Source organism: Aotus nancymaae, unplaced genomic scaffold (genome assembly GCF_030222135.1).
Source record: "Aotus nancymaae isolate 86718 unplaced genomic scaffold, 86718_ANA_hifiasm-v0.15.2.pri h1tg000002l, whole genome shotgun sequence".
Lineage (NCBI taxonomy): Eukaryota > Metazoa > Chordata > Mammalia > Primates > Aotidae > Aotus > Aotus nancymaae.
This window is the reverse complement of record NW_026988413.1, coordinates 21810159-21837747: the sequence shown is the minus strand read 5'-3', so window position 1 is coordinate 21837747 and position 27589 is coordinate 21810159. Positions and strand designations below refer to the sequence as shown.

General features: G+C 35.7%; 1 protein-coding gene across 7 annotated transcripts in view; it reads right to left on the bottom strand.

Annotated features, from left to right (window-relative positions):
• CNOT4 (CCR4-NOT transcription complex subunit 4) overlaps positions 1–27589 on the bottom strand; it is a 144094-nt gene that overhangs the window by 60270 nt on the left and 56235 nt on the right. For 6 of the 7 annotated variants that reach the window (XM_012465727.3, XM_012465731.3, XM_012465728.3 and 3 more), the window contains exons 2-3: positions 17155–17420; positions 1623–1820 (exon numbers count right to left, since the gene is read on the bottom strand). In XM_012465727.3, coding sequence (XP_012321150.1) covers positions 1623–1820; positions 17155–17328 — 372 coding nt within the window. In that variant the 5' untranslated portion in view covers positions 17329–17420. Of the gene's footprint in view, positions 1–1622; positions 1821–11915; positions 16004–17154; positions 17421–27589 lie in introns of those variants that run through there. The other variant, XM_012465730.3, reaches the window with a different exon arrangement.

The window sequence follows — 27589 nt, the reverse complement described above, 5'->3', positions numbered from 1 at the left end:
TCCAGCCTGGGTGACAAAGTGAGATGGTGTCGCCACAAAAAACAAAAAAAAAGGTAGATTCTCTACAGCCTTACCAACCTGAACATGCCCAATCTTATCTGATCTCAAAAAAAAGGTAGATTCTAATCAGTAAGATTAAACAGAGACATAAATGTCCACTGGTCACTGGTTAGAGGAGTATACAGAAGTGCCTTGTGGTTAGAAAAAAGGAAGAGTTAAAAGACAGAGATAGAAGGATTAGTGCAAAGTTGAGGTGTCGTTCAAGGAAACGATCAAAGGTGAGGTAGGATTCTGTCTGCCTGGGGAATAATCACTACCTTATTTTTAAAAAAGGGAGAACTGGCTGCTGAAGTTGAGTCATAGACCTAAAATGAGCTCTCTGCTGAACATTTCTTACTGAAGAAGTCTTTTTCTGTATAAACTCTAGACCACTCCTCTGGATTTCAAAGGAACTTGGTCTCCTGAGTATCATGCAACTAATGACTGCCAGCATCCCTGGACCTAGGTCCTAGTAATTCTTGAGTTGTCTCCATGTTTAATGTCCATGACAGATCCTTCTTACTAATGTCCCTGACTTTCACAGGGTCAAAATCATTTCATATTGATTTTGAAGCCCTGTATAGTCACAACACATATAAGCTCATCGTCAATAAAGATTATTTTTTTAAATTAATTTTTACAAAAACAGGCTTTATACTCCTTAAAGATCCTCCTCCTTCGGCCTTTAACATGCTCAGCCAAGTCCAAAGGTTCCTACCTCCGTAAGCATGTTCATTACAATCTTTGATTGGTACTATGCCAAACATTACTTTACACTCTTCTCAAGATCTTTTGGAAGATCCCCCAAAAACAGCTCTTTCCTACCAAGTAAACACTCTGTCAATTAGCTTATATTTGCCTTCTCAACAATCTAGTCAGTATCTCATGGTATATCAGAAACTAAAAATTAGCAGATGCATATTCAAGGGCCTCAGGAAAGTATGAGTTCAACATTAATAAAGCTGGTGGTGGAAGGAGAGAAAAAAGAGGTACTAAGCAAGTTAAGCGCTCTCCTCCCGCTGAAGGAATGACAAAGAAATTGGTCCTTTATTTCACATTACCAAATTTTCCCTCTTCCCACTAACTGGCTTAAAGTGAGTAAGTAAAGAATGATGATACAGTATAGCAACTATTCTGAAAAACCAAGAATTACTACTTGGACAGAATTTTTAAAATCCAGGTTACTAAAATCTCTAGTGGGTTCAAGTAACCGCATCTCCACTGTTGGTCCTTATATAGATACAGAAAAGAGGAACGAACCAGAGTATTCATGTCACATGTTAGCCTAAACAGCAAAACAGAATCATTATCCAATTTTCACAGACTGTTAGCATGTTAAAAATCTAGTTCAACTCCTTAGTTTTGCAACTGAACAAACTGAAGTCAAGAAACACTAAGACACTTGCCTAAGATCACAACTGGTCATTGGTTTCTTAGCAATTATTAAAAAGTAACTTATTATTTTCTCCTTCAAGATATGTGTTCAGAGGAATCACACAATTGAGCAAGGTCAACTATTATTTACAAATAAGACAAGCAAACAGAAAAAATATCAAGATGACAAAGAAAACAAGAGGACTTACCTCTGGGTCTGCTAGGCGCTGAGACAAACCTACAACAAAGACGAGGTTTTTTTGTACGACACGTACACTAGCCAAATGTTTGCGATTTTCTGATATTTTCTGTTTTCTCTCATTTTGTTTCTGTTTTTTCTCATTCTTTATCCTTTGCAGTTCTTCCTGGGAGAGTGGTTTATAAACTGCTGGGTCTTCTGGATATGGCTTTAAGCATGAAACAAACATAGAAGTTAGTATTAAATTAAAAAATAAAAAAACTGCATAAGCAATTATCTGATTCTGGGTGGTGGGTATGTGGTTGCCTTTAACAGAATGTTTTAGTTGCTTAAAATTTTTTTTATTTAATAAAAGTCAAATGTTAAATAAAATTTTTATAATTTTTTTTGGAGGTTAGCACAGACCACTTTTAGCGCTAAAACTTAACATCTATGGTTCAAAAGCAAAACAACAACAAACCAATCGTGATATTCCCTGCAGTACCCAACACAGTTTATGAGAAGATTCAGCTTCTAAGGTGCTATGTAAGAGGGAAAGAGGCCAGGTGCGGTGGCTTACACCTGTAATCCCAACACTTTGGGAGGCCAAGGTGGGTGGATCACGAGGTCAAGACAGCAAGACCATCCTGGCCAACACAGTAAAACCCTGTCTCTACTAAAAATACAAAAGTTAGCTGGGCATGGTGGCAGGCGCCTGTAGCCCCAGCTACTAGGGAGGCTGAGGCAGAAGAATTGCTTGAACAAGGGAGGTGTAGGTTGCAGTGAGCCAAGATCGCACCACTGCACTCCAGCCTGGGCAACAGAGTCAGACATCTCAAAAAAAAAAAAAAAAAAAAAAGAGGCAGAGTGTAAGTTCTTGCATCTAAACGTGAGTTTTACATATTATAATTAACAAATATTTAATGGAAACCTACTATGTGCTAGAAGATTAATGAATTTACACATTCGTTCTTAAAGCAATTATTTCTGTGCCAGGAACTAGTAATTGCTCAATAAACACTAACAATCACACTACTGGGTGATACTTTCTTTCTTAGCATTTTGATAGCATTTTCATTCCTACTGCTAATGCCAGGGCTACTAAAGGAGGGCTCTGGAGACAGAATGCTGGCACTGAATCCTAGCTCAGCCATTACTATCTGAATGCCTTTGGCTAAGTCATGTGACCTTTCTACCTCAGTTTTCTCATCTGTAAAATGGAAACTATAGTACTTTATTTATTCACCTATAAAGTGATTAACACTGTGTCCCACATATAAGCATTCAAAAGTCAGTTATTACTACTAAAAACAAATAGTTAATGATAAATGGAAGATGGGGCACATTATTTTTTCTTTTCTTCCCTCCCTCCAGACCCCTGCACACACACCACCAATGCAGGGGCATATTAAATGCCATAATATTTTAAACTGGATAGGAAGAGATTCCAGGACTGGAAACACAACTGGTAGGGAAATTGGCACCTACCAGAATACAAGAGTGGGGAACAACATAAACAATGCCAACCAAAAATTTTTAAAGAAGGTGGAAACAAGGAAGAGTGGAAGTATAAATAGCCACAAGCCTGAAATTTTGCTATGACTTTAATGTAAAGCTAACTTCCATCTCTTCATCTATAAGTTAAAAAACAAAAAACTCTCAAATTTGTGAACATACCCATACTAAAGCTGATGGCAATTAACAAAGTGAGATTAGACCCTATATTCCTCCACTTTTACTAGTATATACACTGAGGTCTCCAAAAACCCTAAAAACGCTGTTCTTTCCCTTTTATTCCTACTTTCAACTTTAACTTACTGCTTTTTAAGAAAACCTAATACTCTTCATAGTTTACCTTATCATCAATGAATTAGAGCTGGTGACCCAAAAAAAGATTCAGGTTTAATCCTCAATGGTTTGGTAGGATATAAGCACCATTTGATTCCCACATTAAGAATCTGAATCTTTGAGTTAGTTGATCCTATTTGACATACTCCAACTTATCTGTGAGTGCAAGGCATATAAAGCAACTTTCTCAGTAATTCACCTGATTTTTATATGATTTTAGAACTTTCTCCAGGATCAAATATAAATTTAGTATGATTTCAGAAGCTCAACAAATATTTGCCAAACATCAAAGCTACTCTCTAGAAACTTAGCATTTCTGTCTTTTAAAAGCCACCAAAAACAAACAAAAAATCCCACTTTTAAATTAAAAATAAATTATGTTTTATGTTTTTATTAAAACATAAATTAAAATTTCTTGCATTTTAATTTAAGGACTCAAACAGTTAAAGATCTATTAAGGTAAGTTCAGTTCCTCAATTATGTAGTATTTTACATTTAAGGTTTTTCTTAATGCTTCATCTCAAAACTTTCTTCTCCACTTACTTTTCTGTACTTATAATTATCTCCTTCAAATCTTAATCTATTTGTCTGGATGATTTTAATCCCTTGAAGCTATTTGGAGCTATAAAGGCACAAGTGTAAAAAGATATAAAAGAGAACTATATATTAACTAATTAAAATACCTTTCTATAACTTAAATTTTTCATTTGCACCTAGAAAAGCTGTTTTCTACCCCAGAATTCCTGGGGTAGTTCCTTTTGAAGTGTTTACAATTAAGTTCATTTGAGGCTGGGCGCAGTGGCTCAAGTCTGTACTCCCAGCACTTTGGGAGGCTGAGGTAGGCAGATCACTTGAGGTCAGGAGTTCAAGACCAGCCTGGCCAACATGGTGAAACCACGTCTCCACCAAAAATTAAAAAAAAAAAAAAAAAATTAGCAGGGTGGTGGCATGAGCCTGTAATCCCAGCTATTTGGGAGGCTGAGGCAGGAGAATTCCTTGAAACCAGGAGGCAGAGGCTGCACACAACTGCATTCCAGCCTGGGCGACAGAGCCAGACTCCATCTCAAAAACAAACAAAAAACAACTAAGTTCATTTGAAAGCTGCTGCTCTTCACTAACATCTAAAATGGCAATGTTCCACTGTCTGAATGGATCAAACATATGGAGTGCTCCTAGTTTTGTTTCAAAGTATAGTTGATGCACTGCATTTTACCAGTCCATAACAAGAACAGTACAAAAACCAAGATAAGCATTTGGAAACTCTCAGAGCAACTGACACTACTACAACATTCAGGTACATCACCAGTGGACTCTGCAGAATAAGGTATTTTTCAGTGTGGTAAAACATATGACACAAGCAAAATATTAGCCATGCATAATAGAGCTCTAGATCAGTCTTCAACAGAAAGGGGAAAAGAAAGAAAAGAAAAATCTGGATGTTCCATCACAGACAATGTAAGATGCAATGACGTAACTTTTCTGAGACTTAGATTTTTCTGAGAACTGGCAGAATGTGACAAACACCGTAAGCTTTTTCCTTTCTTAGCATTCTGTGACATTGTATAAAATACAGATTAAACATGAGGCAAAGTAATGTAATATTTGAAAATGCATGAACACAAAAAAATTGATGAAGAGTGACAAGAAAGAAAAATCAAGTTGCAATATCAACTCCTATCAAATACATTACTGATGCACCATCATGTTGAGCATATAACACTGGGTTATATTGTTGCCTTAGTCTTTTTGCTATGTTATTCCAAGTTTTGTTCCTATGGAAATATATTTTCATCAGGCTTCAAAGTCAATGTTGTTGGAACATAACTGCTACACAAAAGTTACAAACACAGGAGAACATGAGACAGAGTATTCTACTACAATTTACTCTCCAAATATATCTTATTTCAGTATCTTAAAAGAAGTTACAAATAATAGTTGTTTAATCTTAACATCTGAAAAATGTAAAATACACTAATTTAATCTAACCACAAATAGGAAATGCATGATCAAAAGGTGTATTAACCTCAACTTGTCCAAAAGTTTTACTAAAACATTGGAAAAGCATGTGTTCCACAATAGTGCCTCCTCCACTACAATTCCTTCTCTACAACACCACCATATATATACCTACTGCACAAACCTAAGGTCAGAAAAATCGATAAACTAACACAGTGAAATAAGAATGGGAGGTAGACTATAAAGATGTACAAGCTGGGTGCAGTGGCACTTAGGAAGGCTGAGGTGGGAGGATTGTGAGACCAGCCTAGGCAACATAGTGAGACTCCCATCTCCACAAACAAACAAAAAAAAATTAGCCAGGCACGGTGGTGTGCACCTACAGTTGCAGCTACTTGGGAGGCTGAGTGAGGCAGGAGGAATGCCTGAGCACAGGAGTTCGAGGCTGCAATGAACTATGATGGCGCCACTGTGCTCCAGCTTTGGGTGACAAAGTAAGACCCTATTTCAAACAAATGGGGGATATGAAGAAACGAAACATGAATAACTGCAGACAGTAAGACTCACAAAGCTAATAATACTACTACTAAAAATTAATATAAAGAAAAATACAGGCTGGGTGTAGTGGCTCACACTTGTAATCCCAGTACTTTGGGAGACCGAGACGAGCGGATCACCTGAGGTTGGGAGTTCGAAACTAGCCTAGCCAACATGGTGAAACCCTGTCTCTATGAAAAATACAAAAATTAGCCAGGTGTGATGACAGGCACCTGTAATCCCCGCTTCTCGGGAGGGTGAGGCAGGAGAATCACTAGAATCTGGGAAGTGAAGGTTGCAGTGAGCCAAGATTATGCCATTGAACTCCAGCCTGGGGGACAAGAGTGAAACTCCATCTCAAAAGAAAAGGAGAGAGGAGAAAAGAAAAGAAAAGAGAAATAAAACTGATCAACTTTTTGACTAAAATGCGTTATATTTCTAGGAATATAGCATCAAATGAAAAGTTACAAGTAGAAAATTTCTATTTAAAGGTACTATTGTAATGCAAAATAGGTTGCCTATGAAGAAGTATTTAGATATAACACTATTTTTAATAGTGATGAACTGCCAAATAACTAGTTAACATGGTTTGCAGTTTCTAGTGTAACCACTCAATGTCTTCCACATATGTAGTTATGTTTCCACTTCTTTTTTTTTTTTTTTTTTTTTGACAGAGGCCTGCTCTGTCACCAGGCTGGAGTACAGTGGTGTGCTCTTCGTTCACTGCAACCTTCGCCTCCTAGGTTCACACAATTCTCCTACCTCAACCTCCTGAGTAGCTGGGACTACAGGTGGTGTGCTACCACACCCAGCTAATTTTTGTACTTTTAGTAGAGACAGGGTTTCAACATGTTGTCCAGGATGGTCTCGACCTCCTGACCTCATGATCTGCCCACCTCAGCATCCCAAAGTGCTGGGATAACAGGCAAGAGCCACCACGTCCGGCCACGTTTCCACTTTTATTCCAAATGCTATTTACATGTATTCTCTTTTTTATTAAACTTGCTAAGACTTTGATTATTTTATTGGTCTTTTCAGAGAACCAGCTCTAATCTTTACTGAAAACCTTTTTTTTTTCCTATTTCACAAAATTCTGTTTATTCCCTTCCATTATAAGAAAAATGCTTATTCTTTTTCTGATTTCTTAAGCTGGAAATTAAGTTATTTTTCTTGTTTTCTAATAAATGTATTCAAAGCTTTAGCTTTTCTACTACATACCACTTTGGTCTCATGCCAGATATTCAAAAGTCATGCTCCAATTATTGATTCAGAATAATTTATAATTTTCATTTTGATTTCTTTAAACCAAGAGTTATGGAAGATCATAACTTACATATTACAGGTAAATGAACTTTTAAAAATCCTTTTGCTGTTAACATCTAATTTGATTATACCAATTTTTTAGGGTTCTGTTTTCCAGTAATAGAAAGCTAATTAACCCTCTTAATAAAAACCATGAAAAATACAACATAAAACTTTTCTTTTTACTAACATCTTAAAAATCTACACTGGAAAAATCCCAAGCCAATTTTTCGTTGAAAGTAAAAATACAGAAGCTAAACAGAAAATCCGATAAAAAATAAATGGGATAGGGAGAGAAAGAGATGGGGGGAAAGAACATTCAAAGCCCAACACCAGCCCACAGTAGTCTTTGGCAAGATAGGTCCCATGATAAGCTGAGATACAGCCCACCTCCAAATGATGGGCTCAGGACAAGAACAAATTACAACCAAAGTGTAGTCCCAGGATAAGAACTACAGAAAGGTCAGAATAAGGCAAGAAAAAAGGAAAAGAAGATAGGGAAAAATATCCTGGATATATTGTTGAAGTCAACCCTAGGAAAGAGTTGCAGCACTGAGATACATAGCTTGGCTAAATCAAAGAACCTTTAAGCACATGGCAGCCCTAATGCCAATGTTTACAGGACTCAGCAGAAGCCAAACTGAAGCCTCTCTAGAGAGGAGCAAATTCACACTAGTCCTTGAGAAACTTCACAAATAATTTTCTCAATGACAACCACAAGGAACCAGCCACATTAACCAAACACATAAAGAAATACAACAACATGAACAACAATAAACAGAAACATACCCCACAGTCTTCAGCCACTGGAATTATTGGACAAAGATTTAAAAAATAATAATAATAATGCTTCTGTTTAAAAAACATATAAGCTTGAAAATACCTGCAGGGTATAATAATCTATTTTAAAATAACAGCAAGAGTAGGAAAAAAAAAGAGCAAACATTACTTCCAGGAATGGAAAACACAAAACCAATAGTTAAAAACTCAAAGGACATATTTAGTGGCAGACTGGACCCAAAAGAAACTATTCACATATGAGGATAGATCAGAAGAAATCATTTACTAAGGTATTAAGGAGAAAGAACATACAGAAAAGAGATTAAGAAACATAGAAGATAGTGAAAAAAATCTGAAAAATATTTAATCAGAGTCACAGAGGAGAAGAAAGAGAAAAAAGGTAATATCTGAAGAAATAATAGCTTAATTGAAATCTTGAACTTAGAAAATTCACCAGCCCACGGATTTGAAAAGTCTCCGAAGGAGGATAAATTTTTAAAATACACGAGAAAGTTTTACTTTTTGGAATTGGCTAATTTTTCCATTGTGGCCTAACAGTTTTTTGACCACTGCTCTTGTATTTAAAGTTGTGCACAAATTTATCTGTACAAAGTTATACACGCACACACACATCTTGCTAATTCTGTTATTCAAATTCTCCATTTTCTTTTGATTGTCTACTTCATCTATCTCTAAAATACAGAAGTTAAAGTCTCTCCATTATAAATACGGATGTCAGTTTCTCCTGGTATTTATAATGGCTCAATATACTTCAAAGCTGTACTGTTAAGTAAAAAAAGATTCATGACTCTGTGGACCTTTTGCCCTTCTAAAATGCATTTGATCTTGAATTTTATTATGACTAATATCAGTATTCTTATATCTTCTTTCCTATAATTTCCATTTGCCCAATGTATCATTTTTCCTTCCTTTCATTAATACTGTTTTGTATATGCTTCTAGTCAATCGTTCCTTTCATTAATACTGTTCTTGTATATGCTTCTAGTCAATCGGTTCTCCAAGTTTCATTAGGAAAGAGAGCAGTCCCCCATTTTCCCTCCTCCTCTGCAACCAGTTGCCTCTCCCTAGAAATAATCATGTTGACGCTTTTAGATGATTCTTTGTCATTTACTACCCTAACTCTAAATAGTATGTTCATATTGCTACTTCTTGTTGTCTCAGTTTTAGATATTATCGCATTAAGCAACTTGAAGATTTAGCTCTGTCAGTCTCCCTCATCAAACATCCTGAGTCCACTTTCTAACTTCTACCATAACTTTGGTTAGGGCAATATTCAGAATTACATTATTATAAAATGATAATGTTATTTACACACTTCCACTTCCAGCCATGAAAGTGACAGACTGGGTCTATCACCATAAACAACTAGAAAACTAGAGAAAATACAGGAAATAACTATTTTCAAACACTGAACCAACAGCCAATGAACAGCAAGACTGTGATCTCTGAAAAAAAAAAAAAATAATAAGATGACTACCATGACTACCCAAGCTTTCTGCTCTTCCAGCACTTACTGGATCCTGGTACTGAGTCCAAAAGTCATAATGAACAGAGGGGACAGACAGTGATCAAAATTAGAAGAGGCTGAGACAACTGAAAGGTATGGGGCAAAATACCACAAAGAGGGAGTTAGCCCAAAAAGAATTCCAAAATAGAAGAATACTGTGACAGCTAGTTTTCACAGGTGTCTTTCCAATGAAGATACCTAGTAGAGTCCATGCCAATAATGAATTTAGGAAAGAAATAAAAGAGAATACCAGTGGCATGCAAACTCTTTCAGAAGGCAGAAGATGAGGAAACATTTCCCAACTCATTTTATGAGCACAGTATGCCTTTGATATTAAAACTGAAAACAATATAAAACTACAAAGAAATATCCTTCATGACACAGACACAAAAATCTTCTGAAAATATTAGCAAACTGAATATAAAAAGGATAATACATCATAATCAAGTGGTGTTTATCTTTGAGAGGAAAAGCTGATTCAAAAATTAACATAGGCCAGATGTAGTGGTTCATGCCTACAATCCCAACACTTTGGGAGGCTGAGGCAGGAGGAACGCATGAGGGCAGCAGTTCAAAACCAGCCTGGACAACATAGTGAGCCTGTCTCTGCAAAAATAATTTCTTAAAAAAATTATTCAGGTGTGGCAGTGCACACCTGTAGTCCCAGCTACTTAGGAGACTGAGGCAGGAGATTTGCTTGAGCCCAGAGGTTGAAGCTGCAGTGAGCTACAACCAAGCCAACTGGACTCCACCCTGGACAACAGACCAAGACCCTATTACTTTTAAAAAAACAAAACAAAATAAAAAAACCATAAATCACTGTTTCAACATAATAAAGGGAGAAAAAAAGTATGACCACCTCAATAGTATCAAAAAAGGTATTTGGCAAAATTTAACATCATTCATGATAAAATCTCTCAGCAAATTAGGAATAAAGGAAAACTCCCTTGACCTGATAAAGACAAAACCAAAATATGCACAGACAGCAACATACTTAATGGTGTAATATTTAACATCTTCCTGCTAAGATTGGGAACAAAGATATCTTTCTTATCATTTCTTTTCAACATTATACACTAGAGGGGTTACCCAGTACAATTAAGGCAAGAAAACAATTTTTAAAACACAGAGCCAGGTGTCTACAATCCCAGCACTTTGTGGGGGCTGAGGCGGGCAGATGCTTGATGCCAGGAGTTCAAGATCGGCCTGGGCAACATAGCAAGACCTCTAAAAAAAATTGTTTTAAATAATTAACCAGCCATGGTGGTGCATGTCTATAGTCCCACCCTACTGGGGAGGCTGAGACAGAAGTACTGGTTGAGCCCAGGAGTTCTAGACTGCAGAGAGTCATATTTGTGCCACTGTACTTCACAGCCTGGGTGACAGAGCAAGACTTTGTTGCTAAAAAAAAAAAAATTTTACAGCAGAGATTGGAAAAGAAAGAGTAAAACAGTCTTTATGCACAGAAGACATAATCACCTATGCGGAAAATCCTAGGGAATCCATTTAATTAACAAGGTTACTTGATACAGATGGTCAACATTCAAAAATGGTACAATAGCAATAAACAACTAGAAAATGGAATTTTAGAAACAATACGTTCTATAGCTCAAAAAACAAAATATGGATGAATATAACAAAACATATGTACTATTCTGTATACTGGAAACTACAAAACATTGCTAAAGAAATTTTTTAAACTTAGAAAAATGTCAAGATATACATTTTTAAGACGTCATTTTTCCTCAAAATGATCTATCTATATAGTTAATGCAATCTCCATCAAACCTCAGTAGGCTTTTTGTAGAAACTGACAAACTGATTCAAAAATTTATGTGCAAATGCTAAGTACTTAGAATACCCAAAATAAATCCTAAATAGAATAACAAAGTTGAAAACCTTGTCATGCCAAAACTATATATGGATAGATATAATCATCAATGGACAGAATACAGATGCTAGTAATAGACTTATACATTTATGGGCAATTGACTTTCAAGAAAGATTTAAAAAACAATCAAGAGTGAAAGGACAGTGTTTTCTGCAAATGAAGCTCCAAAAACTGTATCAATATAGGAAAAAATAATAATAAATCTGGACCCCTACCTCACATGTGAGCCACTGTAGCATAATATGATTGCTTTTTCATTTCTGTACAACTTTTTGTTTCCCCTAGAGTTAATCTGTTTCGTCTGATTATATTTTTATGTGTTTATTACTAATTCAACCATTAAATCTCTTCCAACTGGCAAAATGGCCTCACAAGACATTTCTCTTTTGGAACACCAAGTATTCTTTTTATTTTATCTTTTTCTACAAATCCCTCTTGGAGTTTTCTGATGTGTTGCATTTTGTACTGGTTGCCCTCTTTACCTTGGGCACAGCTGTCATTCTTCCCCATCATTTCAGGAATCCAGGTACTTCTCTCCTGTGTTGGATCTCCTGTTTCCTTTATCCCATGATTCTCTGTTCTTTATTCCTTCATGTTGGTGGGGCACATCCTCCAAGATTCCTGAGAGAGAATGCATGGAAGGTAAAAAAAATTTGAGGCCTCTCGGGTCTGAAAATGCCTTTTAGTGTACCTTCACACTTAACAGTTGAGCAGATACGGAATCCTAAGACAAAAATTAATTTCCTTCAGAAGTGTCTTCTAGCTTGAAGTCTTGCTATTGAAAAGTCTGAAATGATTCGGATTCCTTGTCTTTTACATGTGATCTACTTTTTTCCTGGAAGCTTGTAGAACTTCTTTGTCTTCAGTATTCTGGTATTTCAAAATAAAAAAGTTTGTGCTGGACACTTGATAGGCCCTTTCAATCTGAAAATATGTTCTTTGGTTCTGGGAAATATTCTTCAATCATATTCTTGGATGATTACTTCCTCTCTGTATCTGTGATCTCTTCCTAGAGTACTGATCTCTTCCTAGAGCGCTTAATTATTTGGTATTTGACCTCGATTGATCCTCAAATGAACTTAATCTCTTCTCTCAAATATTTCATCTCTGTTGCTTTTTGTATTACTTTCTAAGAAATCTTCTCAACTCCATCTTCCAATGCTTTCCTTCAGCTATTTTTGCTATTATATTTTAATTTTCAATAACAATGGTTACTGTTCATTGAATACTCTTCTTTATATCATCCTGTTTTTTTGTTTTTTTTTTTTTTGGTTTTTTTTGAGGTAGTGTCTTGCTCTGTCACCCAGGCTGGAGTGCAGTGGCACAAGCATGGCTCACTGCAGCTTCCACCTCCTGGGTTTAAGCGATCCTCCCACCTTTGCCTCCCGAGTAGCTGGGACTATGAGTATGTGCCACCACACTCAGCTAATTTTTCTTATTGTTATTAGAGATGAAGCCTCGCTATATTACCCATGCTGGTCTCAAACTCCTAATCTCAAGCAATCCTCCCACCTCGGCCTCTCAAAATGTTGGGATTACAGGCATGAGCCACCATGTTCAAACCACCATCCTGTTATTGTTTCATAAATACATTATCTTCTATTATTTCTGAAATAAAAATAAACATACTTCTGTTGAATTTCTCATTTCCCTGTCTAGTCTCTGATTTCCATGAGAAATATACTGCTACATCAGTGCACCACCTATGTTCCCAAATCTGCTATTTCCACCAGGTAGCTTTCTCAGAAATGCTGCAATAAAAGGACACATAAACGCAGTCTAAGAAACAACCAAGTAGCCTGTGACTGTGTTTAGCAGCTAGACCAAACAGAAATACTAAACTCTCTTGGTTTTTAAAACCTGGCTGTCTCTGCTTTTCAAAGATATTAAAGCTAAGAGAAACCTTCTGCAAACAGGCAGGTTTCATATTGTAGACCAAAAACAGGAGCTTGATTCAACTAGCTCCCTACTTACATCTCCCAAGTTTCTTCAGATCATCTCAGTATGTCACCTCACAGCATGGCCTCTGTAGACCCTCTCCCTGCAAGGTTGGGTTACATGTAAATGGTAGTTTCATGGCCCTTTCTAGGCCTCTAGCAACATTTGTGGTTTTCCTCTGTGTTAACACAACCACTGTAGATGGGCCTCCAGAGACCAAAAACTTTCTCGACTCCAACCAAGACAGGCAACTTCATAAATATTAATCCTGCACTGTGCTAAGCATATTCTCTGGCAAGACTAAGCCAGGTCTCAGACTCCAAGACTCTCTGTTGCCTGTACTACAAAGTCTGGTGGCCAGGAGACGAAGGAGAGGTTCTAGGAGATGTGATTAAGTCAACAAGAAACCAAAAAATTATTCCTGGCCTAATAATAATAACCACCTTAGCTAAAGATTAAACTTGGAGACCCAACAAAGAGGTTGTCTTAAGACCTCTGTAATCTGCATTTCTTTTTTCTGTAACTGTTGGGAAGTTTTGGTGCTTATCATTAGACAATCTCTCATCTTTTCAATTCATGATCTTATCCAGTCTCATGATTTTATAAACAATATACAATATGCTAATTGACTCCCAAATCTGTATGTCCATACCAGAACCTCACCTGAAATTCAGACATGAACCATTCATTCGCCTGTCTACTCAATATCTCCACGTAGATTTCTAATAGGAATCTCTCACTTAACATATCTAAAACTGAGTTTCTAATCTTCTCAAATGTCTATTCCTGGTACAGTCTTCCCCATTTCAGTTAATGACCATTCTTTACTTCCAGGTGCTCAGTCAAAACCTTGCAGTCATCCTCAACTCTTCTATTTGTTTGTATCATGGTTCATGAATAATAAAGTTCATTAATCTTTGCATGTGTAAAAATGTTTCATTATGCCTTTACATATGAATAAAATTGAGAGCTCTCCTTTCAAAGTTATGTTCCCTTAAACTTTGGGAAAATAAATTTGTCAGTTTCTTTTCTATGATTGTAAAGTGAAAATACTGTATTAATTTTAGTCTTGTTCCTTTGTAGTCTAAATATTTATAACTCACAAGCTTTTAGAGTTTTCTTTGTACTAGATGTTCTAAAATTTCACAATTATATAAACAGATACTGATCTTTTTCAGTCATCTTGCTTCACACTCACAAGGCCCTTCTAATCTAAGAGGAATTTTCTTCTATTAGTTCTTTGATTATTTCTTGCTATTCATTTTTAGTTCACTCCTTCTGAGACTGCTCTCAGCAGATATTAGAACCTGTGGATCTATGATGCTTTTCTTTCATGCCTTCTATTTTTTCTCTTGTTGCATTATATTCTGCAATAAAAACCCACTCAGCACAAGCTTCCAATTTACCAATTTGATCTTGAAATGTGCACATTTTGCTTTTCAGGCCATCTTTAAGATTTTTCAAGATTTCTCTGGTTCTTTTTACTAGAAAATACAATCTTTCTACATGAATATGCCATTCTCTCTTTCCTTTCTGAAAGGTATCAATGATAGTTTTAAATGTCTTCTGTTTTGTTCCTGTGTTAGGGTCTTCTATTTACTGATTCTTGTGCCTCTCTTTCATGATGTTGGTTTTCCTGAAATCTGTGTTGACTCTTTGCTGTTGTACAACTTTACATGTGAGAATCCTTGTAATCTGCCTATAAATACTATTTCTGTTTACTGCAAGAGGCTCCTTTGTGACTGTAGCAAGGACATACTGCTGGACAACATATACTAACAGGTAATCTGCTAGGCAAAGAAGCTCCTAGTTTCTCCAGAATGTTTCCATTTACCTTAAGGCTCTGATTCAAACTTATAATCATCGTTTTAATTAGAGGGCATCTGTCTCTGCTTCATGGGCTAGACCCATGAAGCTGCTCTGACACCATACTCAACTAACTACACTGATATTTTTCCTAGGATCCTGAAGCACTGCCACTCCTTTTTTCTTTCTTTAAGCAGTCTTCTCTTGAGCTGATCTAATGCTTCCTCCTTGAAATTGATTCCAATGTCCTTCTTGTCTTTCAGAGATTCCTCACACTTTCTGGTATTCTCAGGACACCCTTTTATTCATAACTAGCTTTGCTAAAGTTATACTTTTCTTGCCTTTAAAATCTTCTATTTTTTTTTCTTGTTTTACTTTCTGAGGACTTGAAGTAATTTTAGGTAATCTCTTAAGACTGAAATTATTTTCTTTGTAATTTCCCCAAATAACTGATTTTTCTCTAATGTCAATTTAATAATTGGCCCTTTTAAGATGACTTTATAACATCCCAAAGGGGAAAAAAAAAAAGATAAACATCATGAAGCCAATCAAATTCACAATCCTTAGAGTCCTGGGCAATCCTGAAAGTCATTACTTCTGATGAAATAGTTCAATATGATTGTCTTCTTACAGAATGACTGGGAACCAATTTCTAAAAATAATTAAACATTTAAAATCCATAAATAAAAATGTATATAGGTTTTCCCCAAAGCTAGTGTTAAGGTTTTCATTTACCTTTCCATTCACATTTCTTAAACTATATTAACTATGTGAAATATTATATATATACATATTATATACAAATACACGTTATATAAGTTATATATACAATATATATGTAACTACATAAATGTATAAACTATATTAACATTGAAATAGACCTAAGTTTTTATTCATATAATACATATACATACCCACTGGATTAATTTTAAAAAAAAGTAATGAAAAACAAACAATGCATTGCCTTCTGAGATATATTATAAATTCTCAGGTAAGAAAATTGAGAGGTAGATTTTTTTTTAATTTTAGATATCTAAAGCACATTTCAGCTTTCTCAAAATTTGAAAGTAATGATCACAAGAGTCTTAGAAATGAGTAACCAGAAAATTAAGTTTAAATCATATAAACATTAAAGAGAAGGCAAATTCCACAATAAAGTGGCAGATATTTGCATTAATCCCTAAAGTTACAAAGTCCTTCAAAAAACAAATGTGGCAGTCCTACCTATCCTAGTAGTATTCACTATACTGTATTTGTGTTGCTGGTGCTTATCAAAACAATAAAACCCACAGAATATTAAAAATCATAGATTTTTAAGAGTTAGAAGGGGCTTTTCAATATAGACTCAAAAGACATATTTGAATTCCAAACCTCCTACCTACTACTCACAAGTTGATGACTCTGGACAAGGTCTCTAAGCTGCTGTTTCCTTGAGTGTAAAATGGGAATAGCAATACCAGCCTAGAATTGCTGTAAGTTCTCAACAAATGGCAACTATTATCTTCTAAACCAGGATTTCTCTGTCATTTTAACCCTTTTTAGTAAACATTTTCTCTCCTATTTTGTACTAGAAAATTGAAGTGAATTTCTTCTCACATGTAATATGAAATATGTTTCTAACTGCACAAAATCCTATCCAAATCTATTACCTCTCTGTTCCTAATTTTCTTAAGCAATGAGCATCCCTGACCATGTCTTTCTCCTCAGATAAAAACAACAACAACAAACTAAAGGCCAATCAGACAGGTTATATGACTTTACAAAGATCATACAGCTGGAAAACAACAAAGCCAAGACATGGCCCTGACTCCCAGTGCAGTGTACTTTCTACCTTATGATGTCTTAAAATAACATACATAATAATATAATCTCACCTAAGGTTTGTACAGTCTTTTAAATTCACTTACTCATATACATGGCAGCAAAAAACCTATAAAATTAAAACAAATCACTGTGAGGTTATTTTGAAGTATTTACCTTTCTACATGCAGGACAAAGCCCATTTTCATCAGTGCGAATTCGATGCCAACAAAATCGGCAAATCTGGTAGCCACAGGTGCAAGGGAAAAAGTTGATATCATCTATCTCCAAGGGCTCCATGCAAAGAGGGCATTCCACAGGGTCTTCCTTTGCATCAGGACTGCGAGACATCTTCACGTTTATTAAACAGCAGCAAAAGTTTATAATAATTTAAGGGAGAAGGAAGTTCAGCACTGAAAGCTAAAATGTAGAACTTTGACGACCTGCATGAGAAGAAACAAAATACATTGTTTACTACTGGAAAAACGGCATAGTCAACAATTAAGAGTCACACTGTCAAAAAAGTTAGAAAATACTGACTGAGTAACTATTGTTATCAACTTGAAATGGCTTTCAGAACGAATTTCTGAACATTTTTTAATAACAAAACAAAAGGCCTGGCATCATTAATATTTCAGATTCAACACAAATATAAAAGAACTTCCTTTTTTTCCTCAATAAAACATTTAGTACTAGCCTATAGCACTAATCGTAACACATTTTAGGGGAATAAATAAAGTAAAACAACACTCTAAACTGTCTCATCTTTGACCTAAAACTTAGTTAATAGTGCCACATAACTAGAAGACTATTACACTATTCTAAAGTTTGTCACAATTTATAAAATCGAATGAAAAACACAGACTTCAATCATCTATAGTTACACGTTAACATCAAACTCTTGACACAGAAAACATAGGCTAAAACTTAGAAAAACTAAGATGCCACAGAACCACAGATCCTAACTATACAACTAATTATGCAATAATATGCCAGTGATAACTTCTGAGAAACATGTATTAAACAAAAGTATTCCTATGGTAATACTATAAAAAGCCTACAAGAAACAGTAAGAAATAAGGAAACAAATCGACCTTCATATCACAAACACTTTTGGAAAAGTTAAATAATAAAACGTTTTAGATTACGGGGAGTTTTAAATTTTAGGTAACAGTTTAGGCTAAAGCCACTGTTAGATTAAAAGGTTAAGATGAAATCACTATTTTAAGTTAAAATCCAATAGCCTACAAACTAATGTATAATTCTGTAGTAATCCCCACCAAAATCATGGTGGTAATTTTTTACATAATTGGACAAACTGATTTACATACCAGAATAAATACATGAGAATCATTTTGAAGTTTCTGGGGGAAAAAGTGGGAATTTGCCCTATCACATACTAAATTATACTACAAAGTTACAGTAATTTAAATAATTTCCTATTAGTATAAAAATAGACAAAAGAGCAAAGAAACTAAAGAATCTAGATATAGCTGGGTACAATGGCTCATGACTGGAATCTCAGTATTTTGAGAGTCCAAGGCAGGAAGATCATTTGAGGCCAGGAGTTCAACTCTGGCCAGGAGTTTAAGATCAGCAAAACATAGCAAAGACTCCATCTCTGTAACAAATTTTAAAATCAGCTGGGCATGGTGGCACACACCTGTAGGCCCAGCTACTTGGGAGGCTGGGACAGGAGGATTGCTTGAGCCCAAGCATTCAAGGCTGCAATGAGCTATGATTGTGCCACCGCACTACAGCATGGGTAACAGAGACCCTGTCTCAAAATCAGAAGAATCTAGAAACAGACTCATGAATTTATGAGATTTTAATATTTGATAAAACTTATGAATCAAGATGGAAAGGCTGGACTTTTTTTATAAACGGTGATGGGACACTGGGATATCCATTTGAAGAAAAAACAGTATATATCTAATACTGTAATTTTTAAAAAATCCCAAATGATCTAGTGATCAATAAACTATTGAAGCGTTAAAGAAAAAAACACAATTTTTATTTTAATCTTGGGATACAAAAGGCCTTCCTAAGCAAAATAAAAAATCAGAAGCTATAAAAGGATACAATCAACTTAGTAACATGGAAAGAAGAAAACATAAAACTAAAGACAAGCATCAGAGTACAAGATATGTGTGTTACATATAATAAAGAGCTAATGTCCAGAATGCATAAAGAAATCCTACAAAGCAGTAAGAAAAAGACAAGTTTTAAAAAAAACAGAACAGAAAATGATAAGTAGTTAACAGAAGAATTACAAGTGATTAAAATATATGAAAAAATGATTAATCTCTTTAGCTAACAGCCAGGTAACATATATGTATATATATTTTTTACCCCATCAGCCTGCCAAAGAAGTTAGTTTTTCCCTGAAGTAGAGAAGTAGAGAGTATCACTGATCTAGTCCCTCTTTCAAAAGAGGAAATGGGAGCATATTATTTTACCTGAAGTAACACACTTATTAGTACAGACTGGATTCCTTCCAGGAAGTCTTAGCCTTAGAATCTGTGCTCTTAACCACTCCCTTATGCCACCCCTGAACTAAGAATCTATTCTACAAAAATAGTGACACAAGTGCACCAATAATATAATGCTGTGTTCTACAGCATTATAAGAGTAGAAAACTGCAAGCAGCATACTGCCCATTAATAGAAAAACTATTAAGTAAATATAATACAGCATAAGGTTATGTTGATCAGAATATCTATTCTATAATTATACTTTTTAAAGAACATTAAGTTAGAGACTGACATGAATATACAATTACTTTCACATAAATACATAAACCCTGTATGTGTGTATACATTTGTTTCACTAAGAAAATAAACATATGGAAGATTAGACACCAAAATGTTATTATATCACGAAAGAGAAAATGGAGAATACCACAAAAGACATGAAAAGTTTAGACATCAAAATGTTGTTATATCACAAAAGACAATTTAGATAATACTGATTTTTTAAAGAAAAAAGGTATTTTTTTGCAATTCAAATGGCCCTTTAAAAAGAGGAAAATTGTTTTCATTTCCTTTAGAAAAATTACTTATCACTTTTGCCAATAGTTAGAAGAAAAATACAACAAAATAAGTGCCTTCTAATGAATCTATAATTACTTTTAAAAAAGAAAAGAAAAAGAAATGTCCAAATTTGCCACTATCAGTTTTCAGTATATATAAAGTTAGGGGCTTAAAGCTGACTTCTAACAGGTCCAATTTTAAACATCCCAAAACTGTATCTGTTGAAAATATAGACTCAAATATAGGTTCCAATAACAGAAAAGTAAACTGAAAAAAATCAAAGGGTGCTATCTACACCTGTAGTATCTTTGATTCTAAGATATCATTTCTTTAACTACAGGTTATTAGAGTTTTAGTGAAGTAATTTATGGAATGTTGGGAAGGAAACAATACATTGGGGCTTATGAATAGAAAAGTGATCTAGAAAGTAAATTACTATAAATAAAAGATGATATACTGAGGTTTTGCTTTTTGATTGTTTCTACCTGCTTTTTAATTTTTAAAAAGTTTACAAAAGTATGTATCTTTCAGTTAAGGAGGAGATTTAGAGGAACAGAAGGGGACAAAGGAGCAAGAAATCCTTGAGATAGTTAATACAAAAGTAAGTATATTTGTGCACTTCTAGCACCATGGAGAGAAGCCACAGAAGCTGGCTGCCAAAAGTAATCTCACAAATGGTAAAAGGTAGTCTGACTTGGTAGAACACTGCAACACAAGGTAAAAGAGTTGACTGACTCATCTCTTTCACAAAGTAACTATATGATCTTGGATAAGACATTCAAATGCTCTAGGATTTGATTTACTCATCTCAACAATGAAGAGACAAACTTCTAGGGAATTTTAAGTACAGAGCAATTTCCTAAATGTCTTATAATACCCTTTTAAACTAAGCTTTTAAAATAAGCTTTGAAATTGACTCTCCAAAATACCCTTGCCCAAATTTTCATTTAGAGAATAATAATTTTACTTCATAAGCCAGACAACTAATATTAAAATTAGAACTAAATAGGCTAGGCGTGGTGGCTTATGCCTGTAATTCCAGCACTTTGGGAGGCCAAGATGGGCAGATCACCTGAGGTCAGGAGTTTGAGACCAGCCTAGCCAACATGGTGAAACCCTGTCTCTACTAAAAATACAAAAAAAATGAGCTGAGCGTGGCAGCGTGTGCCTGTAATCCCAGCTATCAGGGAGGCTGAAAAAGGAGAATTGCTTAAACACAGGAGGCAGAGGTTGCAGTGAGCTGAGACTGTGCCACTGCACTCCAGCCTGGGAAACAAGAGCAAAAACCCTATCTCAAAAATAAATTTAAAAAAATAAAATAAAACAATGAGTTGAAACAATAAGATTTATAATGTTATAAGACATAGAAATAAAATATATTTTTAAATGAAAAAGCCAATGACTTCCTGAATAGGATGTGGGAATCCTGAGAATTAATTTTGCAGGGAAAAAAATATTCCTTTTTAGCCAGACACGGTGGTTTACACCTGCAATCCCAGCACTTTGGGAGACCAACGTAACAGGACTGCTTGAGCCCAGGAGTTCAAGACTGTCTTGGGCAACACAGGGAGACCTTGTCTCTGTGAAAAATTTAAAAAATTAGGCAGGTATGGTGTTGTGTGCCTGTGGTCCCAGCTACTTGGGAGGCTGAGGCAGGAGGCTTGCTTGACCAAAGGAGATTGCAGCTGTAGTGAGCCATGTTCATGCCACTGTACTCCAGCCTGGATGATAGAGTAAGGCTCTGTCTCAACAACAATGCTGCCAGGCACACTGGCTCATACCTGTAACCCTATCACTTTGAGGTCAAATGTTCAAGACCAGCCTGGGTAACATGGCAAAACCCTATCTCTACCAAAAAAAAAAAAGTTAGCATGGTTGGTGGCACAGGACTGTAGTCCCAGCTACTTGGGAGGTTGAGGTGGGAAGATTGCTTGAGTCTAGGAGGCAGTGGTTAAAGTGAGCTGAGATCATGCCACTGTACTCCAGCCTGGGCAACAAAGTGAGACCCTGTCTCAAAAAATAAAAAGCCTTTCTATATACATGATCCAGTCCTCACAGTGACTTGGTAAGAACACACTATACCCTTTATAAAATATGAAACTGAAGCTAGAATGTTAAAGACACAATTAAAAAATAAGGCCCAACTTCAAAACTCATGCCCGTTCCAACACGGTAAGAAAGATGTCATGATAACTGATGTTGGAGCTACATAAACTTGGGGGTGAACTGCAAATACTCAAAGAATAAAACAAAATTGCTTTTTTAAAAATTAAACTCTACAGCAAGTTTTTACCCTATTGAGTTCTTGTTCTCTACATCACCTGTAACTAGTAATTCTGGCATATAGTAATGTTCCTGCATCACCAAAAATCTCACATACCATGTAGTAAGTACACATAATAAAAACCATACACTCAAAATCATGTCTGAAAATGTCTTATCACTTATAAAATGTTGCTGTATACATGGTTTTGTGTTTAGGGTCCTGTTCAAAACATATGTATAAAAATGCACTATAGGCTGGATGCAATGGCTCACACCCACAGTCCTAGCACTTTGGGAGGCTGAGGCAGGCAGATCGTTTGAGCCCAAGAGTTTGAGACCAGCCTGGGCAACGTGATGAAACCCCACCTATACAAAAATTAGCCAGGAGTGGTAGCACACACCTGTAGTCTCAGCTACTCAGGAGGCTGAGGTGGGAGAATCACCTGAGCCAGGTGATGTGGCACCACTGTACTCCAGCCTGGGTGACAGAGTGAAACCCTGTCTCAAAATTATAATAATACATGGAATGTAAGGTAGTACAGCCACTACAGAAAATAGTTTGGTGGCTAACTTAGAATTAGCATATGACCCAGCAATTTCACTCCTAGGCATGTACTCAAAGAATTGAAAGGACCTGAACAGATACTTGTACATCAGTGTTCCTAACAGTATTATTGACAATAGCCAAAAAACGGAAAATAATCCAAGTGTCCAACAATGGAGGAATACACAAAATGAGGTATACCCATACCACGGAATGTTAGAATACATTCAGCCATAAAAGGAATCAAATTCTGATACATGGTACAACATGAATGAACCCTGAAAACACTATGCTAAGTGAAATAAGCCAGTAACAAGAAGACAAATATTTTGTTTTCACTTTTGGTGTCTTTTTTTTGAGTCAGGATCTCACTCTGTCAACCAGGCTAGAGTGCAGTGAGTGGTGGGATCATAGCTCACTGCAGCCTCAAAATCCTGGGCTAAGCAAATCCTCCCACCACAGCCACCTGAGTAGCTGAGACCACAGGCGTGTGCCACCACACCCAGCTAGTTTTTAAAATATCTATACAGATGGGGTCTCCCTGTGTTGCAAAGGCTGATCTTGAACTCCGGGTTCAAGTGATCCTCCCAGAGTTTGGGAGCCTCAGGCTTCCAAAGTGCTGGGATTATAAGCATGAGCCACCATGACCAGCCTGATTTCACTTTTATGAGGTATCTAGAATAGACAAATTCACAGATACATAAAGTAGAATAAAGGTTACTAGGGGCCTCAAGGGGAGAGAGAGAGAATGGGGAGTTATTGCTTAATGGTACAGAGTTTCTGTTTGGGATGCTGAAAAAATTTCTGGAAACAGACAGTGGTGATAGTTACACAACATTGTGAATGTACTTATGCCACTGAACTATACATTTAAAAATGGTTAAAATGGTAAATTTTTATGTTACATATATTTTGCCACAATAAAAAAGTCAAAAAAGGAAACATACACTGTATACACTTAAATACAGTACATAATATACACTACTTTTGTAAAATTTTAGAATTATGGTTGCTCTATTTAATTAATCCTTTAATATTTTGCCAATCTTAATCGATTAATTTTTAACAACTTAAATGTGTAGACAGGCAACTCCACTGAATACAGTTAAACAGAAATAATACTCCTAAGTATATACTAGGCAACCAAAGTTATATATACACTATAATTATACATAATTGAAAGCTATTTATAGACATAAAATCTACACACACACATACACACTTCAGTATCTTGTATAGCATCTTACAAGTTTCCATAATTTCTGGCGGTGGTTCTAGTTAGAAATCAAAAAGTAAAAAAGATTGAAAAAAGAAAAAAAAGTTCCCATAAAAACCATACATGTAATTCAATATATACATAAAATTATAAACTATCAATTCTTAAAACCTGTAATATAAGTACAATACCACACACTTTATATTTTACTTAATGTGTTATAATTATAAAATTCTTGTTCACTTTATAGTCTGTTCCCACTATAATGGAAGCTTCAGGAGTGCAGAAATGATCTAGCGCATCACATTAATGACAGTATACCACGCAGCTACAACATGGCTTCCAGTAAATACTAAGCATTCACACATTTGATTACTACGTAAAAGAATGAATTATTTGTTATATGTCAGTTGTAACTGACAACCTTCGAAAATAAGAAACAGCACTTTAAGTTGTCCAGTGTTTCTGAATTAGACACATTTTACAAAGAATATTATAAACATAAACTACATAAAGACAAAAAACAAACTGAACAGTAGCTATGGACAGTTTGCTAAGTGAAAAAGCAAGGTAAGTTTCTGTTTAAATATCAGCACTAATATTTAATTTCCCCTTTTAAATTAGGTGTCAAAGTACCAATACGTATCTACCAGAATATTCACATATTATAGAACTCAGGACTGTATTACCTTTAGGAAACCAGAAAAGCTTACTTATGTTTTAGAAATCTACCTACCTAACAACTTAAAAGTCTCTCTCATAAAAGATTAAACTGCTGTTATACAGAAAAATCAACTATGTAGGCCTGCTTTCTACTTCTCTATCACTTTGCTATTTATGTAGTAAAATACTTGTATTTTACTTTTCTAAGACATAAATCAAAAGCAACATACAAATCATCTCATATAATTTAACATGTCCCTAGAGATAGCTGGGAATCTCTACCCAAAGGAACTGACTTCATTTGCAAGACTGACGTTCAAGCCTAAAGGCAGTATCAAACCCAAGGTGGAGTGAAAGGCATTTTGGAAGAGATTCAAAATACAGGCTAAACTGCAGGCCAACTAAGTTGCAGGTGAGAACCAGGGAATAAGACAGGTGGGATGTATCCCCCTGGGTCTGAACAAATCGTAGATGAAATGACCTTGAGAGTTGTTTGGATCTGGCTAAGAAGCAATTTATGTCCTAGGGTATTGTTAAAGACAACAGAACAGTCAGCCAGAAATCAGTGGAGCTAAAAAGCTGGGTGTGGTCAGAAAAAGAAACAGAAGAAAGCTCTGCCAAACACTGTCAGCCCAGGGTGCCATGCAGGCATACACAAGTCTGTGCCCCTAAGGAGCAACACAAGAGGCTTAAACACTGCAAAAGGGAAACAGAAGTCACTAAAATAGGGAAACAGTAGTTACTAAACAAAAATAAGCAAATAACTGTAACAAGCCCTGGAAACGAGCAAGGAGTTGAAAGATCAGTAAGTACCCAGAGTTGTTGCAATGTTATACAAGATGTTCAGTTTCCAACATAAAATCACAAGCCATGCAAAGAAATAGCAAAGTATAACCTATATACTAGAGAAAAATAAAGGCAAAAGACACTACCTGCAAGAGCAACCAAATTATAGATTTAACAGACTTCAAAAAGCTGTTATAAATATGTCCAAAGAACTAAAGGATACCGTAATTACAAAAGGAGGGCATAATGACAGTATCACAAGAAATAGACAATATTGATAAAGAGATTATTAAAAAGAACCAAATGGAAATTCTGGAGTTGAAAAGAACATTGACTGGAAAAAAATCACTAGAGGAGCTCAAAAGTACATTTGAACTGGCAGAAAAAAAGAACTGGCAAACTTGAAGACAGATTGATAGAGATGATGCAATCCAAAGAATAGAGAGAAAAAAAGAGTGAAAAAATATAAAGCCTCAGAGAAATATGAATCATTAAGCACATGAATGAACCCATAATGGGAGTACTAAACGGAAAGGAGAGGGAAAGGAAAAGAAAAACTACAGGTAACAAAGATGAATCTCACAAACGTAATTTTAGCAAAAGCTGCAAATCAACGTAAGCAGGTCATGTAAATTTCAACAAAGGAAACTATATTTTAGGGATGCACGTAAAGGTGAAAAACGTCATGACAGTGACTGCCTCTAAAGAAAGGGGGAGAATTTCAAACGGCAAGGGGTGTATGGGGCAGGATTCTCAGGTACATGAAATATTCTGCTTTTAACCTTGGAAGAGGCTCCAAAGATATCCACTTTATAATGAAACAGTACATGTTTTATGTTTCTTAACATATACTTCCTTTTTCAAACTTTTTTTTTTTGAGAGACGGAGTCTCACTCTGTCACCCAGGCTGGAGTGCAGTGGCGCAATCTCAGCTCACTGCAACCTCTGCCTCCCGGGTTCAAGCGATTCTCCTGCCTCAGCCTCCCGAGTAGCTGGGATTACAGGCACGTGCCACCATGCCCAGCTAATTTCTGTATTTTTAGTACAGATGGGTTTTCACTATGTTGGTCAGGCTGGTCTTGAACTCCTGACTTTGTGATCTGACTGCCTCTGCCTCCCAAAATGCTGGGATTACAGGCGTGAGCCACAGCGCCCAGCCCTTTTTCAAACTTTTAAAAGAAAAAGATACTAGCAGCAAATTTCCCAGAATTAGTTAAAAATAATCCCCAGACCCAGAAAGTACAACATATCCAAGTGGGATCAATAAGCCCACATCCAGACACAAAATAGTAAAGTTGCAGAACACTAAAGACAGCAATAACCATAAAAGAAGCCATAAAGAAAGAACCCTTCACCCAATGGAATAATTAGAATAACAGTAGAATTCTCAACAGCAAGGAAGCCAGAAGGCAGTGACCTATACAAAAAGAAAATCACTGTCAACCTATAACTGAGCACCTAGGAAATAAGAATCCTGAAAAGTGAGAGTAAAATCATAAAAAGACATTTTAAAGACAATTGAAACGACTCTGACGTGGACTGGGTGTTTACAATATTAAGGAATTACTGCTAATTTAGCTGGGTATGAAAATATCGTGGGTTTTTTTTTTTTTTAAACCTCTTCTCCAGGAGATACATTCTTAAGTATTTACAAACTTCATGATAGGATATTCTAGCAGGAAGGCAGGCACAGGGAGGTAGAGACCCCCTCTTTAAATATCAAATGATAAAATATCAGTAACAGGAAACTAAGGAATGGAAATACTGGATTTCATCATAGTATTTGTTCTACTTTCATGTATGCTTAAAATTTTTCATGATAAACATGAAAAATAGGGACAGCAGCCAACACTTGTGATCTCAGCTACTTGGGAAACTGAGGCAAGAGAATCGCTGAAGCCCAGGAGTTCAAGACCAGCCTGGGCAACACAGTGAGACCCTAACTCAAAAAGAGAAATAAGGCTAAATTAAAAATTAAATAAACAAAAACAGGCAATTTAACAGTAAAAAGTCTCCACTAATTAAACTTCTAAAGATGTTTTTTAAGAAGAAGGAAAATGATCTAGGAGGACAGTCAGAAATTGTTTTTTCTGTTTGTTTTTTGCA